General features: G+C 47.8%; 1 protein-coding gene across 2 annotated transcripts in view; it reads right to left on the reverse strand.

The window, feature by feature from the left end:
- LOC121720760 (serine/threonine-protein kinase 3-like) overlaps positions 1-23,717 on the reverse strand; it is a 90,562-nt gene that overhangs the window by 37,700 nt on the left and 29,145 nt on the right. For both annotated transcript variants that reach the window (XM_042107160.1, XM_042107161.1), the window contains exons 7-9: positions 17,214-17,351; positions 14,556-14,690; position 1 (exon numbers count right to left, since the gene is read on the reverse strand). The exon at position 1 is cut by the window's left edge and continues 225 nt beyond it. In XM_042107160.1, coding sequence (XP_041963094.1) covers position 1; positions 14,556-14,690; positions 17,214-17,351 — 274 coding nt within the window. The remainder of the gene's footprint in view (positions 2-14,555; positions 14,691-17,213; positions 17,352-23,717) is intronic.

The raw sequence follows: 23,717 nt of genomic DNA on the forward strand, positions 1-23,717 counted from the left end.
CCTGAGAAGACCAAACACAGAGGAGGAGAGGAGGAGGGCTGTCATACCTGTCTACAGGACATATAGTCCTGTGCAAAGTTTTTAGGAATTTATCTTAATGCATTCTTATCTAGCGTCTGAATTAGTGTGCCAGATTTAGGTTTAGTACACTGTATGTCACTAATTAATTAATAAGTAAAAGCTATTCATATTATCAATTTGAAATGAAAATCACTTTATCACATCATTGTTTAAATCTTTTGCACAGCAATGTACCTTCAAGGACATACAAGACGTACTGATGGTTCATGGAGGTAAAATCACTGGAGTTTCCATATGGAGGGTTTTATGTTATGCTTTCTGTGCATATTTACATTTGCCAGACCAAATATAGATGCCATTTATAAACAAATCTAAGGAGTACATTAAAGTTGCAACGTTAGCCTCTACTGCTACACATAACCATACACACTGGCACACATGTATCAATTAAAGGCGCAGTCAGCGATTTCAAACCCATACATTTTTTTTTTCACATTCCGCAATCATTTCCTCACAATCTGTTAGCGGCCCATTCCGTGAGTACACTGTACATAAAAGCGGGCTCTGTGGGTAGCCCAGGCTCTGAAAACTAGACACAAACAATGTGAGGGCAGCCTGTCCCCCAAACCCTGTGTGGAGTTTCTCTAGGAGTGCTAAAGGTAGGAGTGAGCTACCTCTCTGGTATGTAAACATAAACAAACGTGACTTTCCGAGCAATCGCTGACTGCACCTTTAGGATAAATACAATAAAAGCAAATAAATAAGAGAATAATTTTAACATTCCATAAACATAAATATTCCAACTACATGTTGAACAGCATATCGTCACACTCCCCAAGAACACCATCTGTGTGTGTGTGTGTGTGTGTGTGTGTGTGTGTGTGTGTGTGTGCAGTCATGTTATTACAGTTACCCTGCCACTGAACATAAAGTGTGACCAAACAGCTTTTGTTCCCTACAGTGAGTGGCAATTGGTTTTTAAAAAACACCCTGAAGTCTGTTTCTCTGTTTCTCCTCTCAGACGCGGGTCACGGTGAGAAGTGCCTGCGGTCAGGACAACACACACACACACACACACACACACACACACACACACACACAGGGCGGGGAGAGTGTGTTTGGAGCAGCCGAGGAGAGGACATGCTCCCTGAGTCGTCGGTCTGTGCAAACATTGCCTCAACGCTTTTCCATATTCCCTGTCTTTCGGAGACAGCCAAGTGGGGACGCGGGGATGAGGTCTTCCATAACACTTTTAGTTCATGAAATAATATCCCTCAAATGTTCCCGTCTGTTTGTGTGTGTGTTTGTGTGTGTGTGTGTGTGTGTGTCTGAGTCTGACTGTCTGACCGTACATGCGTCTGTGTGTGCATTTTGTGTCTATGAGTATGTTTGTGTGTACGTGTTTTGTCTGGGTCTGTGGTTGGTTGTGAGCTCTCCAGGGAGATGCCTGAATCGCTGCACTCAATGAGTCGCAGCTCTGCCCTGTACATGACATCTTCACACACACACACACACACACACACACACACACACACACACACACACACACACACACACACACAGAGAGAGAGAGAGAGAGAGAGAGAAGGGGCAGCTGTGTTGTGGCCAGCTTCACACAGACGCTGACTGCTTGCCCATGTGTCCATGACATCAATCTCATGTCTGCCTCAAAAATTATTGTTCAGGAATCCCCTTCTGACCTTCATATGCCCTTCCCCGCTCCCTCTCTCTCTCTCTCTCTCTCTCTCTTCCCCTCTCTCCCATTCTCCTCTTCTATCCCTCATTCTCTTTCTCTGAGTTTTGAAGACTGTCTTCTGATCTCTCTCTAACGACCTCCATTTCTCCTCTGTGCTTCCCTCCACACATTTTCCTAATGAGAAGTGTACACTGGAGAGAAAGTGGCTGCTGATTGATTAGCGGCCTTTTTTGGTCTCTCTCTCTCTCTCCTCTCTCTCTCTCTCTCTCTCTCACACACACACACACACACACACACAAGACCACACACACACACACCACACACACACACTGGCTTTAATGTGGCAAGCCACTGTGCCAAAGCCCACGCCCAGCATGCCTGGCGCACTCAGGACACTGGCGTCACCCCCCAACGTTAAGCGCCAGTGGAGATGGGTGATAGATGGATGGATGGACGGATGGATGGATGGATGGATGAATGGATGGATGGATGGATGGATGGTAGTTGGGCGCATTAGTGCAAATGTCTGCCCCCGAGCAGGGGCCGCCGCCTAATCAAGATGTCCTCTGAAGGAGACCGGGCAATCCATCTTGGGCTGGGCACGAAACAGGAGGAGGAAAGAGGGGCATATGTATGATGTATGCGTGCGAGTGCATGTGACTGTGTGTGTGTGTGTGGTGTGTGTGTGTGTGTGGTGTGTGTGTGTGTGTGTGTGTGTGATGTGTGTTTAGGGAAAAGTATTTGAAAAGCTTGGATGAGACTTCAAACACAACTAGATGAAGAGGAAAATGGGAAAAAGAGTGAGATAAAAAAGTGTGAAGATAGATGGAGTGAAAGAGAGAGACAGACAGACGTAGGGAAGGGAAGAAACAGGAGAGCGTGGTGCTGGTGGTGGCTCAGTTTAAACAGAAGAGGACATGGACGAGTGACAACGAGACGACAGCCATCGTGCAACACACACAGCGGCCGCGACAGAGGAGACGCGCGGCCGATTGTTGACATTTTCACAAATGAACCCCTCCAGTGCGATCAGAGTGTGTGTGTGTGTGTGTGTGTGTGTGTGTGTGTGTGTGTGTGTGTGTGTGTGTGGTGTGTACGCACTGGGCAGGTCAATGCTGCCATGGCAACATACTGTATATATGAGATATCAGTGTTTAAATGGGGCTTTGCATTGGATCACAGGTGGAGTAGACTCCCCAGCACTGGCATGGGAGTTGTGTGGTGGCGTGGCGTGACCCTTGAGGGGGTGCTAAATGGCCTCTGTTGTCCATGGCCACCACCCCAACCCCCCCCCCCCCCCCCCCCCCCCCAGACGTGGCCCAGTTAAATCCCCTCATCCTCCATGTGAGGGGAAAGAGAAACAGGAGGAGGAGATGCGGCTCATCGACCCCAACAGCAGCAGCAACCACCCGGTCTGGGGGTCTAGGGCTCTGGGGGTCTGGGGTGTGTGTGAGGGGGTGTGTGTGGAGAGACAGTGGGAGATAGAGAGAGATTAAAGGAAAGAGAGATAGAGAGAGAGATTAAAGGAAAGAGGAATAAAGTGATAGAGTAAAAAGAGAGGGAAAGGTGCAAGAGCCTTAAAGGAGAATTCCGGTGTGATATTGACCTAAAGTGTATTGAAACATGATACCGAGTGTGAACGTGTCTCATAGCCCATCTCGGCTTGATCAGATTCCAAAAATAATTCAGTGGAAATGCATGGATTCCAGTTGCTGCTACTGGAAGAAACTGGAATCCATGCATTTCCACCGAATTATTTTTGGAATCTGATCCCTTATCATACCCTGTTCATTCTTACTCGTTGCTCGACTTATCGTGACTAAATTCAAGATGGCTGCAAACGCTAAACTTCGTGAAGATACTGTCTGTATAAATCGTCTTGTAAGTAAACTACCAGTGCTTTTTCAAAGTTCTCAATGTCTCGTTTTAAATGTCAGGGCCCTCGGAAGTCTACCAATGAAGTGTGGAGATACATTGAGCCTCGTAAATGGGTGTAAAACAGTGATTTATTTGCATGGCTAGCCCGATGCCGAAGCACCACTATTGAAAAAGCTGTTGGTAGCATCGGCTAACTAGCGCCAGATTTTGGAGTGCAGGGGACAAGCCGAGATGGGCTATGAGACATACGTTCACACTCGGTATCATGTTTCAATACACTTTAGGTCAATATCACACCGAAATTCTCCTTTAATTAGAGAGGGGAGCTGAGACAGAAAGAGCCGACTGCTGCGAGAGTGATACTATCAAAAAGACTTAGAGAGAGAGCGAGAGAGAGAGAGAGAAAGGCGATGATACAGGCCACTGAGAGACTGACAGAGAAAATTGTGCAAGAGAGGGGGTGTAGGGGAGGAAGCAACAGACAGAGGAGTATGGCCAGTGAAACACTCCCAGCTGCACACAGTTATGCCGGGAAACAGAACATGTTGCTGTTCCCTCCACCATCGACCACATTGCTCACACAGCCTCCCACACCACTAATTCACTGCAGCTAGTTAGTCACCCCACGCTACTACTATCACTTACGGTCCACTTCCTCCTCTCTTCCAGGGAAGAGTGGACATGAAAGACAGCCGGGACTGCGACGCAAGAGCTACAGACGTGACGTAAATTCTCCTGGCCTCCGCCGGCCTATGAGTAATGCCTCAAACATGCCCCGAGTCTGTCCAGCATTTGGGAGGCACTGGGTTGGTGCAGAGTTTACCGGTCAATCCTGTAGAACTCTTCCAGTGTTTCCTCACTCTGAACCACAGGGGTGTGTGTGTGGGGTGTGTGAGTGTGTGTGTGTGTGTGTGTGTGGGGGGGGGGGGGGGGGTGCGGAGGTTGGACCGGGGTCAGTTTCAGCCTGTTACACGGTTACTGGGAGGCGAAGCCCTGAGACATACATACGTACAGACATAGGTGGAGGAGGCAGCAGTTAGGGTTTCTCCACACAAACAATCTACTGTTCTGTGCAATCTAGCAATGGCCCTGCTGGGATACGAATTCAATTAGGCCCAGCAACACTGCTCTGTGATTATGCTTTCAGGTTCCCCCACAACCCCCCCCCCACCCTCCCAACCCCCCCTTTTTCCCTTCCAGAGGTTAAAAAAGGAAACATTTCATGCTAGAACAGTCCAAACTACTTCCACGCATCCTCCTCACCGATCCTATCGCATTAGGACGCCTGGGCAGCGATTCGAACTGGCAAAAGAGGAAACCAGCTCCATATTGTCCCTAATTGGCCATTTCCAGAGGATGCTTTGGTTTGTGAAAGCCACTTCCAGGGTAGCCACCCCCTCCTCCTTCAGTAACTCACTCCCCCCCCCCAAATCCCCCAAACATTCATGGACTCCCTCCCATCTCCTGAAACACGCCGCCGCTCCATATGCACCTTGAGGAGGCCGGGACTTGATTGGCCTGTCCCCACTGGCATGCACTGATTGCAGGAGACACACTGGCCAAACTGCAGCAGAAGGTGGTGGAGGAGGAGGGGTGCTGTGCTTTACATTGCTGAGGTGAAACCCAACAGGCTGCTGTATGGCCAGGACATCAGAGCTTTGCTAACCTAAACCATGTATGGGGCCCAAACTAGGGCTCCGTTACCCCTTCCATTCGAGCTTGTTGATTATCTGTCACCTCCAAAATGTCACTTGCCACTGGCAGCCTGTTTCCCTCTCGCATGCAGATTACAAGATAAGTGATGGCAGGCAATGACGCACATTAGTGCAGTGCCCTCGTGTCTCCCCCCCCCCCCCGATTAATCGGCTGTTTAATTAGGAGGTGAGAAATTGCAATGCTTGTCCCAGACAGGGCACTATTTCCGACGCAGAATGCTAGATAATCGCCGTGTCTGTCTTAAGTGTCGACTACCATTGAATTAGGCAAAGGGTCAGTCACACTATCAAAGTCATTATACAGCGACCTTGAGTTTGAGAAAGGCGCTATATAAATAGAACTTATTATTTTTAATTGTTTAAAGGAGCCATGTGTGGATTGAAAACACACTGACAGGAGTGGCAGAAACTACATACACATCCATACAGTCTACAACTTTAAAGGTATATTCATTGTAAAGAACTGTTTCCTTGGGTTATTTGAATAAGGGTAGCTGATGGCCTCTGGCCCAGAGAGGGGGAGAGACTGAGGGGGTTTGTCTCGGTCTGGCCCTGTCACAGCCACTGGTGCAGGGAGTCAGACAGGAGACTGGGGTTCATAAAGCCCTGGAGCTCTGCTGGAATCACATTAACCTGGGCTCTGAATACGAACACGCACACACACCACACACACACACACACACACACACCTCTGAAAACCTTATTGAAAACACACCTTTCAGTTTTACACCTTCAACAGACTTCTAGAGTCACACACACACACACACACACACACACACACACACACACACTTGGAGGCACACAAACATAGCTTGGTGACATGGGACCAGGCCATTAAGTGCCTACAGATTGCAATCTCATGCCTGGCTATTGGGTTTCTAGCTGCAGGTAATGCACTGATGTGTATCAAACATGATGTAAATGTCAGCTTACCAGCAGAGCTTAAGTGTGGACGACATTGTTCCAAGGAGCCAAACAATGGCCTATTCACAGCACTCCAAATGCAACGGCTGGCGTGTAACCTGGTACGGCCACAGACCTCCGCGGGCCGCAAGGAACACACTCTGAAGCCAGCAGTGCCCATTTCAACACAGCTGACTCCCGCCATGCCATACCCCATAGACACCTCGGCAGGTGATGACAACTGGCAGTCCAGTGCCATTGCCCGAGGGTCAAGTGTCTGCGGACCAGAGGTCAAGGAGGCCAGGTAATTGCTCCCCAGTGTATCTATTCCACAACTCAAAACACTGTGTGAAACCATGCAACAAGCTCAACTCCAGCACAAGGCTGGTGTGCTCAGTGTGCAAGCTTCTCAGGCTGCTGTGAAAGGTATCAGGTGTTAAGGTATCGAAAGGTGAAAACAACAATGTTTTAGAAAATGTAAAATCTGTAGTTTAAATTTTCATGGTTTTTAAAACAATTTTTGACACAATTCAGTTGAGAGAAATGATCAGGCATTCAATCGCAAGACTGGAACAAGGTGTAAATGTATTAACATCTGCTCTTGACAAAAAAAGTCATATGTGAATATCTGTGAGGGCATTCATGCAGGGCATTCCTGCAGTGAGCAGGCCTCTTGCCTTCAGGACACTTTGCAATGAAACACACTGAGGGCACGCTGACTCGTACCATGCATCAGTTAATAAACACTTATAAACGTTATTTATTTGACAGAGTTTATTCCTACATAATTATAGCCTGGTTAGCACGCAGACCTTTTCACTAGTAATTGAGAGTGGGTCTGGAAAAGGTTCATTGACTTACAGCAGGGGTGTAACTAGAAGTGAAATTAAACTTAAATCGGTGCATTATACTCTTACCAAATCGTTTCAGAAGTGTAGCAATTTACTCAATCCCAAAGAAATACACACCCATGCCGGATTAGCAATTGTATTTGCGCGCCTGGGACATTGGAAATGGGCTTCAATGGTCTCTTGGCCAGACGGACCTGCTGAGCAAATCCCAAATTTGCTGAAATATCATACGGATATTCCCAGGCTAACATAATTAATGAGAACAGGTACATTTTATAATAATACAAAAATATGATATTAGCTCTTTGCTGTAAGGATAGTTTAAAACAAGGAATAGTACTCTAAATTGTAAATTTTTCATCAATGTTGCTGGACATCCACAGAACCAATTCCATGTGTTCTGATTTGATGATCATGGCAATTTGCCTACTGGTAATTCAAATCAGAAGATTGTTGCCCAATATGAATGGGAATGTGCCAGAATCTCAGGAACTCAGGAACATTGCTCAGCAAACTTGCTCAAAAGGTTGCCTCAGGAGCTCTGGTGCGTGATACACAAACTGGACTTCAGCACGGAAAATATTCCCAGGCCTGATTCTGTACGTCAAACATCAACTTGCACACACACACATCAATGCATACACACACACACACACACACACACACACACACACACACACACACACACACACACACACACACACACAAACACGAACACAAAAGAAGCACACACAGACAGGACAGAGACAGGCTCAAGTCAGGATATGGAGTCTAAATGGGGGACTTGAGAGCAAGGGGTAGTGAAAGTCCCCGACACACTTGCTCTCTCACACACACACACACACACACACAGAGGCCAGTAGGCTGTTGAGCCCGGGGATGGAGAGTCGTCTGGAGGCTCTGGTGAGAAAACACGAGCAGGTGGCCAATGGAAAGCAGGTGTCCGAGCCCAAGTCTGGGGACCCAATTGAATTAATGTGCGAAAACAAATGACTCCATCAGCATGTCTCGGCTGTGACAAGCCAGAGTCTCAGCCGCACTGGATCTGCGTCACCCGACACTGGCCAGGGATAACACCACCGCATATTGCCCCAAGGATTCATGGGAAAACACGCCAGGGGCACGGGTCAGAGGCAGAGAGGACAGTGCCTCGCCGTGATCTTATTAGAGGGAGGGGGTGGGTGGTAATCGAGCGCGCTCTCGCCTCCTGCTGAAACTGAGCTCACCCGTTTAAAAGCGGGCATTAGGACGGCTTTCGGGGTGACACATTGCCGAGATGTTTTGTCTAATTGAAGGAGACGGTAGTCAATACACATACATGAATGACAGGCACGGTGTAATGGCGTCTCCCATTTCAGGATTACTCTGATAATCACGGGGGCGGCCATTTCCAAGATCCACAGCGGCCTGGCACTGGACCGCAGGGCCCCGAGCATGGACACCGAGCAGGCTCGAAGCCTTACAGCCCCAAACGCTTGCAGAAAGGCCTCTTCTTGGCCTCCGCAGTGTGAGAATGATCGGCGAGAGCGGTAAAAAAAACCGACAAAGTCATCTGCGGGAAAATGGACAAGCGCGCCTTTTGTTTCGCCAGAGACAGGCATTTGACAAATGCTTCAAGCAAAAGCTGGAAGGGAAAAGTGGACCCTCCGCAGGACGTGTGTGAGTTGTGTGTGAGTGTATGTGTGTGTGTGTGTGTGTGTGTGTGTGTGTGTGTGTGTGTGTGTGTGTGTGTGTGTGTGTGTGTGTGTGTGTGTGTGTGTGCTTGTAGGTATGTGTGAGCAGAAGTCAATTTCACCCGTGGGGGTCTCATGGATAAATGATCAGAGGAGCGGTGCTGGAGCAGGCTCAGGTCCGTGTGAGCCAGAGCATTAAAGCCATGTAAATCCTGGGGGGAGAGTTGAGATGAGGTGGTTCTGTGTTCTGCAGTAGGTCTGTAACCTGCACCCCCCCCCCCCCCACCACTCCCCTCCCCTCCCCTCCAACTCCCCAGCAGCAAAGCAGCCCTCGTCCTCCCCGAATACCATTTACATAAATAGGCAGCTCACCGCCACCGGGACCCACGTCGGACAGCTATATTTACACTTGTTGCTGGTCCGTCACCAGGCAACCGAGGGTTTTCCTCTTTGTGATGCCAGAGAGCAACCAACAATCCCTTCCATAAAATGACCCTCCCCCCAACCCCCACAACACCAACCCTCCCTACCCCAAAAAAACATCTCATCCCAAACAAGCCGCTCACCAAACCTCATCAGACTATCATTATCCCCCCTCCCCACTTCCCCATCCCCTCTCAGCTGCCTGACCTCCCGCTCACCCCTAGCGTGGGTGGGAGTGGACGAGGAGGCGGGGGTGGGGGGGGCATTCTTCATAAACTACATGGGTGTGTAGAGTGGAGGGGGGGGGGGGGGGGTAATGGCAGTGCATCAGCAGCGCAGTGCAGTACGGTGCGGTGCGGAGATGAGATGAGAGCTGTGATCGAGGGATTAGCTTTCTGCCGGGCAGCGGCTGCCTCCACACTCTGGCCTCTCTAATGAGGAAACACACCAGGAATGGCCACAGCAGCTATCCAAACACCCGCGCCAATCTACTGAGACCTCGTGTGTGAAGGGGAGATAGAGATAGAGGTGGCGCGTTGAGCTCTGTGTGTGTGTGTGTGTGTGTTTGAGAGGTGTGTGTGTGTGTGCGTGTACGCAAGCGGGTTGAGGGTGGAAGGCTGGGTCGGCCACATTCTCCACAGGCCACAGACACTGGGAGAAGGGCAGACGTCTGACCCTTCCACAGAGAGATAGAAGTGGTGCATGCACCTGTGTGTGTGCGTGTGTGTGTGTGTGTGTGTGTGTGTGTGTGTGTGTGCGCGCTGAGGGTGGTTGGCAGGGTAGACCAGAGGTACACATCTCTCTGCACCCCTATTTATTCTCTCTCTCTCACTCTCTTTCTCTCTCTGTCTCTCTGTCTCTCTCTCTCTGTCTCTCTCTCTGTCTCTCTCTCTGTCTCTCTCTCCTCCATGTTCGTTCCTTCTCTTCTTGGATCTCTGCACTACTCTACTCAACAGCCAGATGCAGGAGGCCTATTGGTTATCGACTCTGATAGCATTATCTTGGAGCAAACAGGAGAATCAGTGGACAAGGAGGAGTGAGTGTGTGTGTGTGTGTGTGTGTGTGTGTGTGTGAGAGAGAGAGAGAGAGAGGAGGGGGGCAGGAAACTGGCTATGGAGTGGCTATGGTGGAATGTGGCCACTGTGTTACGTACATAGGCTGGAACTCAGCCCTCTCTTTTAGGCCACTCAGAAAGTGAGTGAGTGAGTAAATGTGTGCGTGTGCGTGTGCGTGTGTGTGTGTGTGTGTCTGTGTGCATGAATGGAGTCAGCCACTTACAAAACTAAAGGTCCCTGTGGTGCAATTCAGCAGAAGCCTGAAGCTCTCAATCTCAAGTTGTTGTTGTGTTTGTGCATGAGTGTGTGCATGTGTGTGTGTGTGCAGGCCCGGAGTGGGTAATCGGGAGAATCGGGAGAATTCCCGGTGGGCCGCTTCACTTTTGAGCCGGTCGAGGGAAAAATATTGACATTTGCCACGTTAATCTATCTTCTCTTAAAGTTGGCTACACACGTTCACATTCTATGCCTAACACCGCAGCCTCTGCATGGGTTGTTCTCCCATCCCAAGTAGAGTTGGTTGGGTCCATATAGCCCGTCTTCTCTAAAAAGTTTTCTCAAGGCCTTTTCACACAGAGATCCCGCTAAATTTGCGGGAAGAGACGTCTTTTTGCCGTCTTTTTGTGTCTGAAAGCGAGGTGAAAATTTGCCGGCCTGCTGATCTGTTCACATGATGCGGCAGTTTGGGGAGCCAGAAGGCAGTATCAGCTATAGTAAATTAAATTGTGACGTGCAACAGGGGGCGTGTAGAGTGATAGTCGTAGGCCTTAGTATGCGTGCGTGGGGCTTTAGATACAGCAGGTGTGTGATTTCAAAAACCATGGCGGGAGAACCGACTGCACTTTGGTTAGCTTGCATTTGCTTTGCTGTTGCTGTTAGAATGTTAGATTCTTGCGATAGATATCTTCAGACAATAAAAAGTAATTTGGAAGGGAAATTGAAGAGAAGAGTTGCCCTTGCGTTCGCCGTGATTTCCCTTTGAAAATCAGAGGTTCACAGGCTACTGTGGCCTTGGTCAGTGGCGCCGCCAGCCGTAATCCACAATTTATTCATGAAATCATTCAATATTACAACAATAAAAAATAGTTTGTGTATTGTCTTAATTGAAACATGCTTCGCGCACAAATGATAGCCTAGGGCAAAGAGAATGAACATCTCAACATAAGGATACATTAGAAGATGATGATTGGTGTAAACTTTGTCACACGACGTGATAAGCAGTTCTGGCGCTTAAAAACGCAACGTTCCATTCAGTCATAAATCATTTAAGCGTAGGCCTAGTGCTCGTCATGAAAAAAAACAGCAGCTTAATATTTTTCAGGTGTTTAACAGTAGGCCTAGGCGCACTGTTAGCAGTTATGCCGAAGGCATTGAGATTATTAGACATTGCATCCTGTCACTCTGTTTGGAACATCGCAGTTCGGGTTGATAAGATTCAGTTAATGCGAGTAGCCTATGGATCGTCTCAAAGTTTTGGACAACCAAACAGCAGTGTAGGCAAAGCAAATCCTAATTGTTAGGTTACCATAGGTGTCTTTTCCGTAAGCCTGGGCCGATCGGAAATCGCGACATAAGCACGTTGGTTTCTTTATTCTTTTCTTTCTTGTTCGCGTGTTGGGTAGTGAAGCGATAATGCATGTAAAGCAGTAGGCCTACATCATGTGAGCCAGAGCCGATATGAACTGTAGGCTATAGGTATTCTGTCCCACCCAAACTACTTGCGAAGTAGCCTATTATCACAGACATCACATGTATCACACGAAAGAGTCTTTTCTCAGCTTTTAAACGATTTTAGTGGTTAGTTGTTGTGGTAAACGGTTCGCGAGAAAAGTAACTTTAATTGAATCATATTTTTTTGCGCCCGTCTCCCTACCCATTCATCTTGGTGGAATACTTCGCGAACTTTACCTCAACACATGACAAACCATATATCAGAATAAACAGCAGACCTTACCGAACACAAAGGTGTAAAGCATGCCCCTGTAGGCCTACAGTTAGCCATTCCAGAGTAATCCGGTTTTAAATTTGCAGCAATGTCTTTATGCATGTCTCCAACTTTGCGGTTCCTAATGTGTTTAAATTGTTCAATAGGTCTATATGATTTTATAACAGGCCAAATACAAAACAAATGTTACAAATATCGCCTAGATATCTGTAAACATTACAATCAGAGGATATACATATAGGGCAGACAGACGCTCATGAGTTCATGCTTTGTTTTTTCGTTGGATTTTAGGATAGCCTATTATGGCAACTGATTGCATTCCAAGCTACAGTCAACTCCAGCAGGCATTGAATGACTGGAGACTTTGTGAATTTATAGATTGACATAATGTGCTGTCTCTGCTATTGCTGCTTTTGATCAGTTAGATTTTTTTGCAATCTCCTGTGGTGGGCTGGACATAGCATCGAAATGCCCGCCCAGATTCCCCTTTCCGCCTTGACCCATTCACACTGGTGCCAGAACGAAAAAACTCGGCAAATTTAGGGGGCTTGGTAGTAAATTTGGCGAGACACTTTGTCCCGCCGTTCCGCCTCGGTCTATGTGAAAGGGACAGTCGTTCCGCGATTCTGGTACATAAAATCGCGTACCAGAATCGCGGAACGACCCTACCGTGGTGATAAGCGTCAGGGAGGATGGATGGTACAAAGAGGCCATGAGGGACTGAAAATGCCAGGTAAAAAAGACGAAAAGTATTGGGGGGAAATGCTGCCAAATGTGCCAAGCTTCCAGATACAGCTGGTAAAGAGAGATAGCCATGATTATTAGCGGCGTAATTATTGGGCTAATACTGGACGTTGTAGAGTTGTCAACCTATTCGCAAGCAACATATTAAATTAATTAAAATATTAGCCTTTTTGTATCATCCAATATGGCGATTCATATAGCCTACTTCGCAAATATTATGCAAATATGGATAACAAATCTCAAGCTTGATCTGTGTATGCAGTAGCCTAGGCCTAAAAACAAAAGTAGCCTCTGAGCAGCAGATCAGCCAGTCCCCCGCTGAAAATGATGAGCCCGACATTAGCTATAACTGGACAAGTAGAAAGGATAATAGAGTTAACCATATGAATTAAAGTTATTTAATGTAAGAAAGAACAGTATATAACGGCAGTAGGCTACATGATCAACCTATAGCCTATGGCTTGTTTGCTCAGAAGTGGTTGTAGTAAAGGAGTAGGCTAAATCACCAACAACATGATAGCTGACCCATGCAGAAAAAACATGTAAACAATAGTTCAATATGCCTCTTAGTGGAATTGTGGGATACATTTAATACTTTATTTCTTCCTTCCTTTTTTTGTTAACTTATCAATCTATCCTTGTGGAATAGTGGAATATTGGTACTAATAAAGAGCAGCCGTGGCCCACTGGTTAGCACTCTGGACTTGTAACCGGAGGGTCGAGCCCCGACCAGTGGGCCATGGCTGAAGTGCCCTTGAGCAAGGCACCTAATCCCTCACTGCTCCCTGAGCGCCGCTGTGGTTGCAGGCAGATCACTGCGCCGGAATTAGTGTGTGCCTCACCTCACTGTGTGCTGTGTTTCACTAATTCACGGATTTGAATGCAGAGACCAAATTTCCCTCACGGGATCAAAAGAGTATATATACTTATACTTATAAAAACTACAGGATAGTAAGAGCGGAACTGTTGTTTTATTTATCCAATTTCCACCAGCACTAAAAAAGTGGGCCGGTCTTGGACCTGAAACTCCCGGGCTGAAAAGTGGCCCCACTCCGGCCCTGTGTGTGTGTGTGTGTGAGAGAGAGAGAGTATATAACAGCAAAGTAACTTTTCTGTTACATTGATGCATGTAAAACATCTACAGGCTACAAATGGATAAATAAGGAAACAAGAAAAGTGATTGCATTTTTTGCAGATTTGTATCCGATTACATCACTGTAAACTATCACTGGAAGAGTTACAGGCGAGCAAAAGAACATTCATTTGTTCAGCCCACTGATATCTTTGACTAAATCTCAGAAAAATGTCTTTTGAGATCACCTCGTTTCCCACCACCCCTTACACCCCAAACCCCCCCCCCCACACTCTCCCACTGACTGTCATGTTCTCAGCACTCAGATTGGCTAGAATTAGCTACACTGCAAAAGGTCATGGAACATACTCAAGCTTAATTGTAAGTCATGTTGAATGAAAGCGTCTGCCAAAAGAATGTGAAGTGTCATTTGTAAAGGCGTGTGTATAAATTGGAAAATTTTTCAAAAAGTTTGAGCGAATGTCATGCAATGCATTGGAATATATTCGAGCCTATACAAGAAATGTGGCCTTGAGCCCCGGTAGCACTTAGCGAGCGCGTGCAGAGCAGCGGCCTTACGGAGTTCTCCGCGTCCTCGTCCTCCTCCTCCTGCTCTCTCTGCTGCTCCTCCTGCCTCTTGGCCTTGGCCTCCACGGCCTCCACAATCAGCTCCCTCAGGGTGGCCACGGGCTTGGCTTTCTTAATGAAGGAGTGCTAGAGAGGGAGAGAGAGAGAGAGAAAGAGAGAGGGAGAGAGATGGAGGGTGGACATTATGGATGGATAGATTGAGAGAAAGTGAAAAAGATGAGGGATTCATTTTATCATTCGGACTAAAATTGATCCTGCATGACAGCCTGCATTTCGTTGTCCCTGTCGCCTTAGTCCTCAGTCTGTAGGGGGTTCAAGTTCAAGTTCAACTTGAGCTGTGTAAAATGTCCATTAAAATTCATATTTTATGGCACTATATGAATAAAATTGAACTGATTTAGATTAAGTTAGTGCTTTTGTCTATGTATGCTGTATGTTCGTACCCTGTTCAAATGTTTTGCTTTGGAAACAAACTGGCTGTCAAGTGAAGCCAATAAAGCTCATTGAATCAAGCGAATAGAACTGAACTGAGAGAAAGAGAGATGGAGAGAACCATTTCAATGAATAATGGCCTTCCTGTCCTGATATAAATCAGCTCATTGCCTCGAGTATTTGTCTTTCCTTCTCTTTCGCTCCTGCGGTGTCCATTTCCCTCTCTCTCTTTCACCACGGCAGGATAAATGGTAGCAGCCTGAGCAAAAAAAGAATAAGACCTACTGATGGAAAACAACTGAAGACAAATTGGTCGAATTGTTGAGAGTAAATTGCATGTAAAACTCCTATTGGGATTCCCTTTCCCTGCCAGGGCTCTGTGTGCAGTGTAGGTCGATGGAGCCCAGCGTATACGCTAAAGACGAACCCAGTCCACCTTGTAAAGTTCTTTAATACCCTGATGCCTGCAGGAATGAAATTTTCGGCTTTGGTCGACAGTGATGCGTTTGGCCGTGTCTTGGCAAAACCGGTCGCATCTTAAAATACGTCCCCTGTCATTGTGGCGAACGCGCGCCAGGAAAGCATTACGAAATGTAAACGCCGGTCCTGCACAGCGTGAGAGCTACTGCTTTTCAGTGGTCCTGACAGCCGCGCCGGCCACAGCGGACGGGTGTGTGTTGTGTGTTTCGCTCGCTCTCTCTCTCTCTCGGCCCAGCGAAAATCCCCCCCCGATGACAGTTTAGGAGCCGCGCGGGTCATCCATCTAAAGCGGAGCGGAGCGGCGCTCTTGCCTCTCGGCCCCGGCCTGCAGCGAGGGATGCAGGTAGTTAAAAAGCAGTTGAGCGCTGAGCGCCGCAATGGAGTGGAACTGAGAAGCCGCGCTGCTGCAAGCTCGCTCCGAGTGCGGCGCGCTCCAACGAGAACGAGGGCGAAAGATGAAGAAGAGAAGGAAAATCCCACCCGCCTCAGTAGGCCTTTAATCATGGGACTCCCATCAGACCCGTGGCAGGAGTCGAGCTTCATTTGCTTCAATTAGTGGGGCCATGGAAATGTGACCGCCCACCCAATGCATGCGGGGACGCACATACCACACGAGGGGGGTTGAGGGTTAGGGGTGTGGGGGGGAGGGGTGGGGTGGGGGGGGCATGGGGGGCGAAACGTAAACAGCGCAACACGCTGACTGCCACGCAAGATTAGTTCCTCGCCCTGATTTACCCTAACCCTTCGCATTCTTCGCTTTCCTTTTTGAAGATCAATTCACCCCGGCTATCAAAAGCTGATCGAGTTTGCCAGAGTAGGGTAATTAATTTATTCATCTAATCAGCATTATCAACAAACACTCTGAACAACGCTATCAGCAGCTATTCTTTAACGTGAAGATTAAACAAAACAAAAAAAAACTATTTCCACCATGACTTTCCACCAGCACACGAGGCATCCTGCCTGTCTGCAAATTGAACATGAACGTGACCTTTCCGGGAGTTCGCCCTTCATCGACGGCCAAGCTCAATACCCCGCACAGCGGCCGCCGCACTGGACCGAGCGCAGGCGTGAAATATGACGGCTCACGGCTGGAGCGAACATGTCCTTCAGATCGGCTGGACGCTCGGGGGACTGATATCTGAGTGTGTGCGGTATCTGACCGGGTGTGCTGGGCAAGCACATCAGCGCCTGCCATGGAAGGTGTTTTCGTTGGAAGGGTGGACGTGGGGTATTTATGGTGGGCCAGGGGGAACAGCTAGGAAAATAAATTGGTTTGTTTTTGTAGCTTTCTGCGTTATTGAGTTCAACAAATGTGATCCGACCAAGACGCCTGCTGTCAGGAGGACAAGGGATCTTCTGGTGAAAAGCTGTTTCAACCTCACTACGTGAAAACACACACACATACGCGTGCATGCATACTGTTCACAAATGCATATACACTGACACCTCCACAAGTGATATACAGGGTTATAAACACTTTCCCAAACACTCACACACACACACACGTTTGGACAACGCAAGTACACAGCTGATCAAACACATGCACACACTTCTTCACAATCGCACCCGCTCTTCACGTCTTCAGGCACTGGAATAAACACTTGTCTTTTACTCTTTCTCTGTCAATCTCTCTCCCTCTTTGTACTTCTCTCTCTCTCTCTCTCTCTCTCTCACACACACATACACATGCTTACATACCCACCCCCCCACAAACACACAAACACACACACACACCTGTAGGAGTTGTGTGGCGGTGGCCCTCTGCTCTGGGTTCTTCACAAGGCATTTCTTGACAAAATCGGTGAACTGGTCCGACCACGCCTCAGGCTTCCGGAAGGTTGGCGGGGGGTTAGTGGGGATCATGAAGATGGCCTGGAGTTAAGAAAACACACAACTGAGCAGAGGGCAAATCACTGAAACAATACAGAGAGAGGGAGAGAGAGAGAGAGAAGAAAATAGACAGACAGAGAAGTTCTGCATATGGAGAAATGGGTACAAGAGAAATGGTCAGCGGAGAAAATAAAATGAAAAGAAAAAAAGACCCGAATCAGCGAGAAATCAGAGGCGCCGCAGCCTCCGGTGAAGGCGAATAAACACATCCTCCTGGACGCATGCGGCCCTATCGGACTGTAAATCTGGACGCAAGAGGCCCTATCGGACTGTAAATCTGGCGAACAAATTTTGGGAGGCCTTCTAGGATTTCTACCATGACAGAGGGCCAGGAAGTGGGCCCATCTGCTACCAATGGAGCCCCTCTGCAGCGCTGCTGGACCTCTGAGGAGAGGGGAACAGGGTCCATCACACCACACACTGGGACAGCACAGGGACTCTCTCTCTCACGAACACACACACATTACACACACACACACACACATAGAGTCTATCTATATCTCTGTGCAGTGATTTTCTCTGTTCACTCTCCAGCTATGGGTTCAGGGCTGGAGCGCTGTGTAGTATTGTGAGGTGGTACCACATGTAGCACTCACCACTCTGTTTGTTTAGTTTGCCTGACACAAGTGATACCCTTAACTCAAAATCCCCTGGCTTTAACCTATGCCCCCTCTCTTTCTCTCGCTTTCTCCCTCCCTCTCCTCCCCTCTTCCTCTCTTCCCTTCCTTATGTACATGTCTGTCCTTCCCTCTATCTCAATAAAACACTCTTCTCTTTCCCTGTCAGGTCTCTCCTAGGGCTAAATATGAGCCCAGACGCCTTAAAAAAATAAAAAAAAAACAGGAAAGAAAAAACAGCTTCAGCAGCTCAGGAACCTAGGAGGAGATAAAAGCCGTGAAATTCAGTTACACAGTTGGCCTGTGCCCAGCTCTGTGGCGAGAGCTACTTCCACTATGGCACAGGATATTCACTGAGCTTCACATCCCAGGCCAAATTAAAACCACCAGCCGCTCGCTCTGGGGACCTTATCAGAGCAGCTTTCCCAGAGTCCCAGCGTGGACAGGGAGCTTTAAAGACAGACAGTGGACATTGGGGAGGGGAGGGAAGGATTGGTGTGTGTGTGTGTGTGTATGTGTTTGTATGTGTTTGTATGTGTGTGTGTGTGTGTGTGTGTGTGTGTGTTTAGGGGCTGTAATCATCCACTGCACATAATTATAAACAAACTTGTTTTATAGACAAGTTTTGATATGATTTGTGGTATTTAATGAGGCAACTCAGCTTTTGATTGCTCGCATTCAAATCATCATTATTCATATAGTCATATTATATTATTCTCTCTAAACAATTAGATAAAACAGACTAATGTGCTTATCATTGCTACAAACAAGACTGGATTAATTTCAATGGTATTTCCAAACAGTCATTTCTCAATATTTTTTCCAATTTCTCAAGTATCTGACCGGGGGTTGTGTGAGTCACTCCATGCTGGGACAGAGGGCTACGTGCTGGGGCTAACACCCTGATCAGCTCACGCTGACCGCATCAGTCGAAGCCCGGTCATGGGAGCCACTGACCGACACTTCATCCCAAATATAGTTTCCGCTCAGGATCAACCTCCCGCCTGTCTCAGAATTCATCATCCTCTCAGCCTCCACTAGTAACCCTGCACTCACCACCCCACACACCCCTCTCTCTCCCCCTTTCTATCTCTCTGTATCGCCTTCTCTCTCTCTCTCTATGTGTTTACATATTGAGGGACTTTTTGAGCAGTGCTGCCGGCCAATGTGGCTGACCAATGCTTTCCAGGTATTTTTCCAATGACATTGGGTAACAATTGGGCAACATGCGAGCACTTGGATTTGACCATGTGATTGTCCACCAGACGTAAGCTTATCTCCCTGTAGCTCTGCCTCTCATCTATATATCTATATGGCTCTCTCCCCCCCTTTCTCTTTATCTCTCATCACTCTCTACCTCTCTCTCTATCTCACAGTATATCTCTCCCTCCTTCTCCCTCTCTCTCTATCTCACAGTATATCTCTCCCTCCTTCTCCCTCTCTCTCTATCTCACAGTATATCTCTCCCACTCCTTCTCCCTCTCTCTCTTTCTATTTCACTGTATCCCCCTCTCTGTATCTCTCTCCATGTGTGTGCATCCCACTCTCTCAGTACCTCTCTCTGCATCCCTATATTCTCCATTTCTCTCTGCAATCCTGTCTATCTCTCGCTCTCCTCTTCTAACATTCCCCTCTCTCTCTCTCTCTCTCTCTCTGTGTCTCCCTCTCTCTGTCTGTGAGTGGGGAGTTGGGTGTTGGCTCCCTTTTCCCGCTCCAGCAAATACTTTGACCAACCTCAGACAGAACCCACGCCGGCCATATTTATCTACCTCAGCGTCGGAAAGAAAAACAGCCTCGGCTGGCGCAGGTGGCAGCTCCGCCACCGTCACCCACGGCAACCCAGCATCTCGACATCTGCAGGCTATTACCAGCCCAGCCCCCGGGGCCACAGGGGCAGAGAGGCATTTTATTCTCCCCCGTGGGGGAGAGGGTGGGGTGGGGGGTTGGGCTTTGGGTGGCCTGGATGCGGCCACAAGACACGGGGCAAAGCCCCCCAAATCCCCGGGCCTTTTTCCAGTAGTCTCACCGACCACCTCCGAACAGTCCCTCCAACCACCGGCCCCATCCCCCACGTGCCCTCCCACCCGTCCACAAGGAGAGAGAGAGAGCGAGAGAGCGCGTAGGAGGCCAGTGCCAGGAATAGCCGAGGCGTTTGAGACGAGTTAACTAATCAGCGCTCATTATAGCCGATGTCTAGCCAGAAGACAAACAAAGGATCACAGGAGGGCTCAGTGGCTGACACGCCGCGACAACTGAACTGCAGCCCTGTTACTGAGGCCCAGCAGAGCGCTGCTCCTGCTCCTTACAGGCCCACAGAGAGAGAGAGAGAGAGAGAGAGAGAAAAAGAAAAGAGAGGGAGAGGGAGGGAGGGAGAGAGAGAGAGGGAGAGAGGGGGAGAGGACAGGGGTCACAGGTCATTAGGACCTCTCTCTGGCCACAATTCAACATGGACCCTCACACACTCCCTCATAAAAACACAAACACAAAACCACTCACATATTCATGTACATATATGTAAACCATTTCACACACCAATAGTTACACACACTTCTACACAAAAGGAGAAATACACACAGTTACAGTACAAGTGAGTGCTTCTCTAAGCCTTAACCTGTTCACTGGTAATGATAATATGGATGGTGGAGGCACATTCATCATCATGCATCATTTATAGATCCTGCAGCACTCTGAAGAGCCGTGTAATAAGGATTAATATTCAACATTACAAATGTGTGAAACATCATGCTCTTTAATACTTTAAAAGTGAAAAAAAAAACTACTTTAAACCTCCACCAAAGTCAATTTGCACTAATATCATCTCACAATGCCTTAATATGGAGCCGCTCCAACATTTAACAAGCTCTTCCGTGGACCAAGCTGCACACCTCCACCCAGTTTCCTGAAAACCAGGCCAGTAGTTTCGCATTATCTTGCCCGCTGACAGACAAACAGCACCAAACCTATAACCTACTTGGTGCAGGTGATTGAACTGTTATCAGATTGATACAGCTGTTTCTTTAGTAGTGAGCACTGAACAGTAGGTTAAATGTTGTCAGATATTGCCTGTTAAGTTTGATGGATTGGCATGACTTATCTCCTATGAATCATATCTCACCCAACTGTGTACAATTCACACGCACTGATAATGGGAACTTTATGATAAGATGATGACACAAACACACACTTCCCCCTGGTAAGTGGCTGGTACCTTATTCTAAAAATGCCCCAGTTGAAGCATGCTCTCTCTCTCTCTCTCTCTCTCTCTCTCTCTCTGTGTGCGTGTGTGTGTGTGTGTGTACGTTGTGGTGTGAGCCGAGGACAACAAGGACAACAAAAGGATGGCCTGCTGGACAGGACAGTGAGCTCTGTTCCCCGTACCCTTTGAGCGGAGTCTCTCCTCGGCCTTATCAGTGCAGATAAAGCTGCAATACTAAAGGAGCTGGTAGCTATCTGAGCGCAGATAAAAAGCACCAAGTAATGCCTTTATTATCCAACCTTTTGCCACTTCCAGACTTCAGGGTCGGTAAGAGAGCCCATAAAACCGATCTTCGTCCCTGACAGGTGATAGGATAGATCTGCCCACAAACTGGGTGAGGGGGGTATGTATGTCCCTAAACCCCGCCCCCCCCACACACACACACATACACACATGATGCCAATACCCCATGCCACCAACCACCACGGCAACATAAGATGTGCCAATATCCCATCAACCCAACAATGCAAGTAAACACAGCACATCTGTTCTCTTCACAAACATATGCATATCTGATCCGTTCCACTTTGGGCCTGTGCTAGGCATCCGATTAGCACTGCTGATGAGCCATGAGGGCCTGTGGTATCTTAGCACATCTTGCAAGGCCAAGCATGGGAAAACATGGCTGGACGATGGGCACCTTATGGCTCCCCACGCCCCCCCCCACCTTTATCGTCTGCCGAGACGCTGAGGCGGGGTCTGTAATCTGTAAGTACCCTGGCCCTGCTCTCTCTCTGTGTACAGACCCTATAGCGTAATGAACGAACTGGCCGCCGCTGCCGCCATCGCCACTCCAAGCGACCGCCACAGTGACGCCTGCTGATGCGGACTGGCGGCCACATGGCACCATGGGCTGATGGGAAAATCTGATAGGGACGGCCACTTTATCTTATCGCCGCCATCGCAGAGCACAGGGAGGACCTGCCCACAGGGGCAGATAAGGTGCGTTTTATGTCCCCCATGGCGCTCTTTGGCAAGGGATAATTACCCTCCACGCCCCGAGGAGCAGGGGACAAGATACACACACCACACTGGCTGCTTAGGGAACATGGAGGGGGGACAGAGGTGAGGGAGGGAGATGGGAATGTGTGTGTTTAGGGTGGGGTGTGTGTATGTGTGTGTGTGTGTGTGGGGGGGGGGGGTTAATTGGGGAAATAAACAGCGAAATCTTCACAAAACACAGCAACTAGACTCCTGTTGGGTGCATTATGCTCAGAGCTAAATGTTATTTGCATTGAGTTTTGATGGCTCCATGTGAAATGTGAGAGTTATTCTGGGATTGCATGTGCCTTTGATGATGCATTGGGAATTGTTTACAAAGGTGGATGGGATATAGTTAATTGCCTGCAGATATCTTGTGGCATTCTCAACTTCAATTAGCAGATTATTATGTTACAACATGCTGTCACCGATCAAACACAATGAAAAAGAAAATATATTAGAGTAAATTACTGATTAAAAGTAAAATTACATAGTTTGATGGCCTAGTTTGATGTTTAAAATTTCATCAATGAAGTGACTATAAAATAAGATCGAACATTAGGGGGCGCTGTAAACTGGTAGTGTGTCGCCTGCAGCACAAAGCAATAAAAATGGATTGCAGCATCCATCTCCCTGTAAAAAGCAGAGGCAGCTGTATTTTAGATAAGCTTTGCTACTAGACAGCCCTAGATTAGCATATCTGTGGCAGAGCCTTCAGACAGTTTATGGCGACAACACTTATTTAATAATCTTAAAAGTGCACTGTCAGTGTGCAATTAGTGCAATCATTGCATTGCTATTCTGTAACATCATACTATGGACTTTAAACCAGTGAGATGGCAGAAAATAAAACTACAAACAAATTATAAAACAAATAAAACAAATTTAATATCATGCCATAAAAAATCACGATATAGTGCAAATAAAAAACAAGAATGCATTGCCCATTTAACTTCTGGCATCCAGCTGTCTCTATAAAAAGAAAAGAAAAAAAAATAATGCAAGTGAAAAGACAAACCCAACGTCGATATTTCCACAACCAGATATCTCGGAGCCCTCCTTTTTTACCTTCCGCACAGACATCTGTTCAGGAACACGAACACAAACACGAACATGACTCTGACTCATCGGCCTGCGTCGTAATCAAGGACAGTCGGTCGGTCGGGGCTTTCCCTGTACCCCCTGCCCTCGCTGCCAAAACACACCAAACACATGCACTGCTTTTCTCCTTCACAAGGTCGAGACCACCGCCACCACCACAACCATCGGGCCGCTTTTATGGTTAATAAACATTTGACAATTTGTTTCCCAATCCAGACCTCTCTGCTCACATATTGCAGTCATTTTGCCTGCAAACTGCAGCTGCGGCCGCTTTGTTATTTCTCCCCAGAAAGAGAGGAGTTTTTCCATCAGTGGGCCTGGACAGGCCTGGCTCTCACACTCTCCTGAGGGAGCACGGCTGGCATCCCAAACCTGCTGCTATACTCGGCATAT

Source organism: Alosa sapidissima, chromosome 10 (genome assembly GCF_018492685.1).
Source record: "Alosa sapidissima isolate fAloSap1 chromosome 10, fAloSap1.pri, whole genome shotgun sequence".
In the NCBI taxonomy this organism is placed as follows: Eukaryota; Metazoa; Chordata; class Actinopteri; order Clupeiformes; family Clupeidae; genus Alosa; species Alosa sapidissima.